The 11,289-nt window shown below is 40.5% G+C and overlaps 1 protein-coding gene across 1 annotated transcript in view; it reads right to left on the reverse strand.

Annotated features, from left to right (window-relative positions):
* Positions 1–1,327: 1,327 nt before the first annotated feature.
* Positions 1,328–11,289, reverse strand: part of LOC139752118 (UPAR/Ly6 domain-containing protein rtv-like) — a 10,434-nt gene continuing 472 nt past the window's right edge. The window contains exons 2-4 of the mRNA XM_071668028.1: positions 4,484–4,645; positions 3,794–3,885; positions 1,328–3,261 (exon numbers count right to left, since the gene is read on the reverse strand). Coding sequence (XP_071524129.1) covers positions 3,145–3,261; positions 3,794–3,885; positions 4,484–4,645 — 371 coding nt within the window. The 3' untranslated portion in view covers positions 1,328–3,144. The remainder of the gene's footprint in view (positions 3,262–3,793; positions 3,886–4,483; positions 4,646–11,289) is intronic.

Below are 11,289 nucleotides of genomic sequence, written 5' to 3' on the forward strand. Positions count from 1 at the left end.
GTGAGGGCTGATTCATGGTCTGTGTGTATGTGTGTGTGTGTGTGTGTGTGTGTCCTTAATGGAAGGAAGACATTCCGGGTAGACTTACCTGTTAAGACTTAAGAGCGAATCTTGGAACTTACTTGACTCGCTCCGTTTTACGTGCTCGGCCCTCAACTTTCCATATCAAAAGCACAACCGCGTATCATGCTTATTCTTTGTTTCTTTTAAGAATCTACATCAGCTGATTATATAATTGGCTTATGATGCTACCTGCTATAAAACAAAAAAGAGGGGAATATGCCCCCTTGGTAATTTTTGTCATTTAAGGATTCAGTGGCTGTGGAGAGATCTCAGAATTAGCGTTGTGGGTGTCAAGTGTCGTGGGGACGCTACCCAAACGCGCCTCGACAGAGGAGGAGGAGGATCAGTTCCTCCAGCGGGTAGAGCGAACTAGAAAAACGGAGTCGTATCCTGACGCATTATGAAACAGTCAAAATGCATTGTGGACTTAATAAAGACTTCTGCTCCCATTAGATGATAAGACTTCCATTCAGATTGAATGATAACCTCAGAACTTATTTGGAACACTCGAGCGTTCGGCAACCATTGATATATCATCTCGCACTGAGCTGAAAAGTTAGTAGATCTCCATCCCCTCACTTTAATACACCTTGCCGAGTGAATTACCATTCAACAGTTCTTAATAAGTAAGTTATTTTGATTTGGCTGAAGTTCTGCATGCTGTTGTGAAGGGAGTAACTAGGCTAACAACTCGGTTTCAGCTGGTCAAAACTTCATTCAGTATTATGAATCAGTCGCCATTACCAATAATGGTAAAAAGTAGGAACCCGTTCACAAATTTTCTTTGCTGTGGGCAGTCTCATAGGGAATATACTACGATGTTATGCAATCTTGACAAACGCACGTTACATGAATTGTCGTGCACCAAATTGTGTGTGAAGAAGCAACGTACACGAAGCCTCAGCAACGTACACGAAGCCTAGCCAAACGTACACAAAGTCTCACTAACGTACACGAAGCTTAGCCAACGTACACGAAGTCTTACCAACGTACACGAAGCCTCATCAACGTACACGAAGCCTAGCCAGCGTCCACGAAGCCTAGCCAACGTCCACGAAGCCTCACCAACGTACACGAAGCCTAGCCAACGTACACGAAGCCTCACCAACGTACACGAAGCCTAGCCAACGTACACGAAGCCTAGCCACCGTACACGAAGCCTAGCCAGCATGAAACGTTCCATTTGATCCATTTGGAACTTCATTTTGCTATGAAATTTCTAAGAAGTTAGGAATGGAGAAAGTTTGTTATAGATAGAAAAAGATCAAACATAAAGTTTTATTTAACAATACATATTTTTTCCTTTTTTTTTAGAATTAAGCAATTATTCTATTGTATATACACATATACATGTTTATGAAATTTACAGACTACATAATGACATAACATAAAGCTCAGTGCAACACTAAGTACAGATAGATATTGCAAAGCATAATAATCCGTACAAGTATTACTGTACATCGTACTGTAACAACCAAATTCAAAAGTGATATATATATATTTTTTTTTTTCACACACTGACGCATAGTATTGATTCTGGCGTCATGACCAATAGCGTGTTATGCCTTAATAATTCATATTTAATGGTAACCACTGAATACAACGTCCTTACAGGCGGAAATACTACGCTATTAGAATGGAATGTTGCATTATTTCCTCTAAGGTATAACAAAGAGATCCAGTATATTTCAATTACCTTCGCTAGTTTGGTATATAATGGAACTATACTTCAGAAATGCTTCCTTAGGAGAAAAAAAAAAAAAATTAAAGTAATATTTTTTCGGTTAATTCTTGCGGCAAAATTTCACAGTAATGAATAATATGAAAATAGTATAATAAACCACAATGAACAAGAGACTATATTTCCCAATGATTTAGCAATTAGAAATAGCATACAGCAGTAGATCATATAAATTCTTTAACGAAATACATTGACATATTTAAGTGCTATTAACAGTTGAAAGTCACTGAACGAGACACAATCCCATGCATCATTATATACAGCAACTTTTCACGTACAAAACTTAGAAATTCTCTCCTTTTTATTTTTGTTTGTGGCGTCACTCAGTATACCGTTGGACCTAACGATTATAAACAGCTTGAGGTCATGAAGCCAGAACCCGTACCATGCGGAAAACACGTAGAATCCAAAATCTATAGATACATAGAATCCAAAATCTATAGATTGTGGGAAATGCTTCGTTGGATAAACCTTGTGCGTTAAAAGGATTCGCTGCTGTTCAAGCCTAGCACGGCCACGGATCAATTGCAGTCTGTTCCGTAAGTGTCGTTAGGCCAAGTGATGGGTGAAGTATAACATTGGGGCAGTAAATAACCATAGAAATAAATTATGGTATTTTCGCTCGGTATAAGAAAATGGGATTGGAAGCTTCACCTTTTGAGGCACTGAAAAGTATTATTATAAATCAGTCATTACAAAATTGATAAGAGTTCACGTGATGGACAGGTTTCTTGCTCTTAAGAAATAGAAATCAGTTCACATGAAAAATGTAACAGGTTTAAAGAAAACAGTTCAGCCACTCAGGACGCGAAAGAAGTGACAGCTACGGGAAGGATCAGTACGGTTGACCCATAGTGTTTACAATGAGATAATTCATGTTGGCCATAGTTGTTTTAGGTAGATAGATGTTTGCAATTCACTTGACAGCATTTAGCAGAGATTAATATTCATAACTGTTCAGATGGTCATAAGTCGTGCTTGAGAAAATGTATTGTAACAGTTCACTGGGCCCTTAAAAGCTTGAAGTGCTTGTGGCTAAGTGTTGGTCATTAACGAATAGATATCTGAATAGTTCTCGTGGCTACAGTTGGTACAAGGAAATAGGTGGCAGTAGTTATCAATGCCACAGATAGCAAAATGTAGTACACAGATTCTCCCCTAACCCATGGAGAAATAAAAGATAAATACACTGCATCTAAGTTGGCGTTCTTGAAGAGTTGGAAGGGTTTAGTTCTTCGTTTCGAGACAGACACACACACCCAAAGGAAGACTGGTGCCGGATCACAGACGGTGGCGAGGAAAAGGAGGCTCGAGCGGGGTTGGGATGGGACGGAGGTCCATCATGTGCACCAGTGTAGGAGGAGTAGGGCAGGCGACATCACCAGGAGCAGCAGCAAGGACGGGAACACTCCGCTCGCCGAGTTACACAGATCGCCGTTGCAGAAGCAGATGAAGACCTGTTGATGAAGATGAGGTGTTCATTATGTACGGTGGCTACTACATTGGACTCATTTCGTACACTCATATACATACCATAGGTATATTCCGTGTCCATTAATGTTACCTGCCACTTAATTCATTCACCGGTTGTTTTGGGTTTCAGACATAGCAACTGCCAGTGTCACACTAAAACTGTCAGCGCCAAGGTACTACGTACGTACATCCCCGCAACCGAAGAGTCTTGAACACCTTCTTCAGGTGTTGATGATGACTCTTAAGGCCACGTACAATCTTACTGTGTATGTGGCCCCTGTTGCTCAACGGTTCCATGTACGTAGTGTATACTGGTTGTTCACCAGTTGAAAAGTACACGGTTTGTTGACTTGCGTGAGTAGATCTGTACAATTTCGGTTTCGTTTTGAGATGTTTACATCGAAAATCAGTCGCTCACTCGATCTGTGTCCTTAACTCTCTCTCTCTCTCTCTCTCTCTCTCTCTCTCTCTCTCTCTCTCTCTCTCTCTCTCTCTCTCTCTCTCTCTCTCTCTTACCTTCTTATTGCCCACCATAGCCTCGGCACAACGCTGGATGTTATCCGGCGGTGACCTCTGCAAACACTGTCGTTCTGTCGCCAGGTCGTGGTCTGCGAGGAAAGGAAGGAAAAAAAAAAGTGTAAAGAAAACGACATCTTCGTCCTGGGAGTTGAGGTGAGGAACGGGAACGTAAGAGAATATGAAGACAACTGAAACAGAATTTTCTCTAGCTCACGCTAAGTACACCTTCGTCAGCCAGCTTAAGTACATTAAACTCGTTGATGTGCAGTAATTAGGGGTGAAAATAATGAAGATCTTTCATTGTACTTTTAAAGAGAAAACAAGAAGACCATTAATCATATAAATTTTGAAAAGAATTTGCAGTTGAAGACCAGATATGTGGTTTAAAATGGATGAAAATAATGATTTACAATTCACTGATAATGAAGATTTATTGAGTATAATTAAATTTAACTTTTTTTTATATTTAAACTTCACTTTTTCTTTACAAGTTAAAAACGAAATTTCTTAGAAAAGATGTGAAGTACTTTTATGGTATGATTAGCGGAGGAATGAACAAAGTGAGGGATCACACTCTCAAAGCGGAGTATATCATAAAGTTGAAAAAGTTGTATTGACAGTAGAGAGAGACATCACGAGCTGTGAGTGAGGGTTGCGGCCACGAAGCTATTAGTAGATCGACCTCACCTTCGCCGTCTTTCTTCCCCTCGATGATCTTGGAACACCAGCTGGAGGCGCAGGGGACAGCTTCCACGCCAGGTACCAGCCGGGAGGCGTTGAAACTCACGGGGTCTTTACAGTCCCCATATTGACCTCGGGACCGGCAAGAGTAGCAGCGACGCAGCTGACCTGGAGGGAGGGAGGAGAGAGAGAAGAAAGAAAATGGAAAATTAGGAATTGTTGGTGAAAGTTTAAGGGGTAGCTTTAGTGGATGAGAGATGTCTGCTATAGGAATTGGTACGGAGGAGGGAAGGAAAAAAATAGTTATGGGGGTAAATAACATAAGACCGTAAGGAAAATATCACCACACAATTAAAACATCTTAAAATTATCAGCCCAGTTTAACGGTCCCGTTTTCTCTCTCGGCCAAGAGAGCTGGAGTTGATAATACGTCGTCTGTAAATAGAGTATTCGGCCGAATACCTGGCCAGTTGTACATCTGGCCACTGACCACAGCAAAGCTTTCGACCGCGCGTCAGGCACACCACAACCAATAAGAACCCCCCGTCAACATTAAGGTGTGGCGAAGTCTTATTTCCATTGTTGTGTAATCCTCCCGCTGGTGCGCTTCGACGTCGAGTCGATCATGATCACTGTACCGAGGTGGGGACATCACCTCATACCTCCTTACCTGTAGCCGTCCCCACCAGGGAAAAAAGATGGGATACACCCACACCTCCCTCACCAGCGATACCTTCCTAATGGAGGCAGTTTTGCACCATGGGAGAGTACGTTGAAGACTCCGTGTACACACACACACACACACACACACACACACACACACACACACAGTCCTCCGGGATGTCTATCTTTTGTGAGCCTCCAGGGTCGGCCGAGCCAACGACAAACGTGTCGCCACCAACCCGAACTGTGACCCTGGGTTTACGCACATCTGCATCGTCAAAAATCTTGCGGCTGTTTTCAGCATATATATATATATATATATATATATATATATATATATATATATATATATATATATATATATAAGATATATATATAGATAATTTTTTTCCTGTAGAGTCGAGACACGTAGACTCCGTGCGCCTGTACTGAACATCAAAAACTTGTTTTCTTCTCTGTCTCTCGCCTTTGCCTAGCTCCGCCTGGTGTTGTTACTCCCTGCCCACCACACAACAGGTGCTACCTGGAAAGATAGGCTTAAAAAAAAAAAAAGGAGGGGGGGGGGAAGCAAAACCATTCTCGGTTCTTCATAACACCACTTGTAAAAAGGCGCAAAAAAAGCAGTAACGAAGGAAATCTTTTTTTTATTTTGAATTTAAATTTGAATTTAAAGGCACACAACAGGTGCTGCCTGATATTTTCAGATTACGTATTACAGTAGTCAGGGTGCCCCCTGTGCTATTAATTTTTACCTGGACTGAATAAAAAAGGTTGAGGATGCGAGAGATGCAAGTTAGAAGAAAAAAAAAAAAAATAGGAAAATGAGTTCACCTGGTAACATACGACCAGCCGAGGCCCATTGTGTTTAGGTTTCGCATTCAAGACACGTATAACCCTTTCCATCTCCCATGCAGGAGTAATGTATGCAACTTTTACCCTAATTACAAGATGTTACAATGAGATTTCTTCATACGTCAGACGTAGCGTAGCCGAAATTATCACTGATGTTAAGCTTGGAGGGAAAAAACTCTCCTCGTTTAAATTTCCGATTAGAACGTACGTACGTACGTACAGACGTCTCAAGGAACACTTTAATATTTTTCTATATAACACTATACCTTGTTTTCATTCGATGCTGAATTTCTCGCTGGACTTCGTATCGTCCGAAGTTCATAGTCAGGTTAACACTGTCGATACCCTGAGAATTCACACATTTGTTAATTCGTGTATTACTCATAAAAGCTAAAAGCATTTTACACTCAAGCCAGATTAGTAATTATCAATTTTAAAACACTGTCAACAAAAAATTTCCCCCCTCATTAAATTTTTCATCATATAATTCTAATGCTTTATAGATTTCTTAATTACACAGGAAGTGAAACTGACAGAATATGCAAATCAACGTTGGGTTTATAATCATGTTTACGTGATGTTAAACCACAAAATTAATGATAATTTTGTATCATTCGAAATTACGTGATTTTTTTTTGTTTTTGTTTTGACATTTCTAAGTTATACTGAGTTTACAGACATTGTACCTTGCAGTATCTCAATACCATGAAAAGGTAAGTGTAGATATGATATTATAAATACATGATACTTCTTTGTTTTGCTGTTTAATCAGTCAACATACGTTTGTTACTTGTTTCCTGTCTATGACAATACACATTCATAAACAGGTATGCCAATATTCTTATATTATCAAAGAAAAATCTTAAACGTAGGACATTCCAGCATGCCTTGTACATTTATTTATATTACCTTTCAGAATATGTTTAATCACGTTTACGATATATTTCTTATTGGCCAAATGGCAGGGTCTATATATATGTATATATATATATATATATATATATATATATATATATATACATATATATATATATATATATATATATATATATATATATATATATATCGCTTTGGAGGGACTACCTTTCATTTACAAGAGAGCTTCATTCAGATGAATACATTTTTTATTACTGGATCATTTCGAAGCAATTTTTTTTTCTTTTATGTGATGGGGTTTGTATAGGTTCACTCTGAAAGTTACTAGTGTTGTTCATAATACGATGAACAATAAAGTCTTGTCTTCTGTAATTTGGTTCAAGATAGCTTACCAAGGAAATCCAGAGCTCTGCAAAGATTCAGTGACCATCTCCATTTCCAACTTTGCAGTATATTTTTCGTCTTTAAACATTTTGGTAAAAATGACACATATTACTCCCTCGCCTACCATGCCTTAATCAATAACTGTTGTATGAGTAAAACTTTTCATTACTTTTGTTTTAGTCCGCCTACTCTTAGAATACTCTTATGAACAAACGCTTAATTTCTACGAAAGCATTTGATGCGCGCTATTCGTTCCCAACCCTGTCAGTAAAGCATTTTAAATATGGTGTCTTCAGCGTTGTGTCTGAAAAGACAGACTGACTATGGTTAAATACAAGGTTGTACAATGTACTGTGCCCATACAGACTCACCCTGACACCCCTAAAAGCTATCGGCAGTGCTGAGAAGCTGTCATAGATCAGTGGTGAAGAGGTTCGTGCGGTGGGTCGTAGGTAGGGGTGTGGAAGAGGCCACTGTGCGTACAAAAATAGCGTTGCGTTATCCTCGTCCTTCCGAATTCTTTGAAACCTGAGACCAGTTTCAGAGAAGGGCTCCCTTCCATAAGCCTTCTCCTGAAAATCTTCGACCCATTTCAGATAAAAGGCTTCTCGCCATATTCTTCAAAAACCCCAAGACAAGTTCCAAGATAAAAAAATGCCTCCCCCTCCCCCATATTTCAAGACCAGCTCCATACCTTACTCCATGCCTCCCTACCTAACACCAGTCTAGCCTCAACCACCACCAACACCGCTACCTGCCCAAGGTCGACTGGCAGAGGGGTACAGTTCCCTCCTCCCTCCTCCCTCCACAGGCCTTCAGCGACGACCATGGTACACGGGAGGTTTTTCTCTCATCCTCCGCCTTCGTACCGTGGAGGTGACGGTCTAGGGGTACGTGTTGAGCGTATTCGTCATACTGTGTGTGTGTGTGTGAACATCTAGCTAAAGTACATCATGTGTACAACCCTGTGTGTATACACGGATACTTACATATTCGCATCTGTACAAATGGTATATGAGGAAGTACATATTTATTTCACGCACATTCGTGGTATAGATAGAAGTACATTTCGTATATGTGTATATATATATATATATATATATATATATATATATATATATATATATATATATATATATATATATATATATATATATATGCAATTTCCCAATTTCCCATCATGTTCTCCACGGAAAATATCGAAAAAGCTAGTCAAAACACATCTCATTTTTCTCCGAAGTTCACCTATTCACACACACACACACACACACACACACACACACACACACACACACACACACACACACGTCTCTGGGCTCCCATAGCATCAAATACCATCACCTTCACCTTCACATTTTTCCTTTTCATTATCGCCACATTCCTTTCTGCCTCCCATTTCGCACCTCCTCAGCAAACCAGCCTTTTAAAATCATCTATTATCATTTCTTCTTCTTCTTTCTCTTCTTCTTCTTCTTCTTCTTCTTCTTCTTCTTCAGTTCTCATCTTCCGTTAATCCGAAGGCATCATTCCTTATCCAGCAGGGAACCAAACCTGGCTCTCTCACCCTTACAAGTTTTCAGTTTCTTTTTTTTTTTTTATACTGAAGTTCGATGAGTTCATGGCAGTAACTCTCTCTCTCTCTCTCTCTCTCTCTCTCTCTCTCTCTCTCTCTCTCTCTCTCTCTCTCTCTCTCTCTCTCTCTCTCCAGACTTTCCCCTCACCACCATCCATCCACCAAGCTAGTTCAACTTTCATAACATGCTCATTGTCTTTCACCATCGCGTCTGCTTTCATCACGGTAGTCCTCCTGTTCGCAGTGCAACGTGTTCACCTGTGTGGGAGCCTTCGATTTAAAGACTCTCTCTCTCTCTCTCTCTAAGACTCTCTCTCTCTCTCTCTCTCTCTCTCTCTCTCTCTCTCTCTCTATCTATCTATCTATCTATCTATCTATCTATCTATACCTGTCTGTCTTTCTATCTATCTATCTATCTATCTGCGACTATAAACACCATTTCCTTCCAATATAACATCACGTGCATCGTAAGGCTTTCCCTATTTCCTTTTCTTTTCTTTTTTCAACCCTCCCGTCAGCCTGTAAACCGACTAACTCAGAATTTCGGTTGCACTTAAGACGCATTCAAATTCTTTAGTTACCCGTTTCCTTTCTTTTTCGTTTTTTTTTTTTCAATTTTGTTCGGGGCTCCAACATGGAGGCCTAGCCTGGACTGTGAATATACGGAGGGTTAACAAGGTTTAGAAATAAAGGAAAGAGGAAGACTGTCTCATCCATTTTCTAGATCATGTAACCCTTCCTTTCAGAAGGGCTCAGCTCAATAGCTGTTTCGAAAAGACGCGATGGGGTTAGAGATTCCCAAAGTATTGATCACACTCGTTAGAACTGATGCGGGCATACGCTAAGAAGAAGAAGAAGAAAAAGGATACTCTCTTGAGAATTATTTCATCATTTGATTTTCAAAACCTTAATGTGAGCCTGGTACAAAATTATGAATGAGACGCTGTGTAGAATATGCTGGTGGAAGAAGCGAAATACAGAAAGAAAAAAAATAAGAATCTATGGACACCTGAATTTCATAGCTTTCAGCAGTTAAAGGTCATTCTGCCAGAATCTGTACCATGTATGTATCATATTCAGAATTACAGAAACAGAATTTAAAAAGGGGTTGGTGCGTTATCTGGGCATTACTGAGGTCTGTCGATTTCCAGGTCCCTTATGGCCCGTTAACATTAGCCATAAAAGCCACCAATGGAGGAAAACACCTTCTTTAAGGCGTTCACTGTACTCGTGTAAAAAGATTCGCCAGGACGTAAGCTTGGCCAGGAGCTTTTCATCCATGACAGCCCGTTCTTGGTGCGCCATTAAACTAGCTTGGGTCGGGTGGTTGTGATCAGGATGCCAATACTAGCACAGGTCGGGTATGTGTGTGTGTGTGGGTGGATGGGTGGGGTGGGTGCGCTCAGAGTGGTATAACTGGCACAAAACTGCCCGTGTGAAATCTTAATTCACTGGGCACCGTGTGTGTGTGTGTGTGTGTGTGTGTGTGTGTGTGTTCATGTTTTATAAAATAAACGGATTAAGATGTGATACTGCATATATGATCCACGTACTGCATTAAAAACGCCCGCGTATATTGTGTTCTTAATAATGAAATTTGTGTTAAAAAAAAAAAAATGATTCAAGAGGTCTGTTCCGATGGGAAGAAATAGATCCCTGAGTTCTATTTTCGATTTTGAAAACAACCTCGTCTATCCCCGAGATGTTGAGGTGAGCATTGCTCTGTGCTACCAGCTCTTACTACATCCGTAAGCGACTTGGGAGAGAGTAAATGGGGTAGACTCGTTCCATCGCTGAATGCCAAGCCTATTCATCATATCTCAACCATTTCCCTCTTCTTAATATCAACTATGGCATCTTGCAATGATTATTTATTGAAAAAAATAGATAATAATTTATTAGTTATGATAGGCTACTCTGGAGATAGAACAAGAATGTTCTCTCCCTTATTTTCCATAGATACAATTGTCTTGCTTCCCGTCTCCTGCAGTGAGCGGAGGAACAAAGCGGCCGCCTTGACCTATACGTTCAGACTGACTAACTGTAAACCTCTCGAGTTGCCACAGACAGGGAGGGAGGGAGGGACAGACACACACACACCCCACCCATCCCAGGCTGCTTCTGGTCTCCAGGCAGCGTCCTGGAATTATCCCAAGTTAGTGGACACCACACTGGGGGGTTAATCCTAGTTCCTGGACACCAAACCATTTCGAGATTGTCTTCGTGACTGAACACCATCTTTGGATTAAGTTACCGAACACCAAACTCCTCGTCATTCTTAGACGCCATCCTTATCTTGGTCTGTCTTTCAGACATACTGGAATACTTCTAACTCCATGGGAGTGTTCCGGGATACACATACCCATCATCCGGACACCATTGCTTGGGGACGTGACTAAAATTCCTATAAACCACAAGAACCTTCATTTTAGTCCTTCATAACGGTACCTTCGCGATAACTGCT

The sequence above is a fragment of the Panulirus ornatus genome, chromosome 12 (genome assembly GCF_036320965.1).
Source record: "Panulirus ornatus isolate Po-2019 chromosome 12, ASM3632096v1, whole genome shotgun sequence".
In the NCBI taxonomy this organism is placed as follows: Eukaryota; Metazoa; Arthropoda; class Malacostraca; order Decapoda; family Palinuridae; genus Panulirus; species Panulirus ornatus.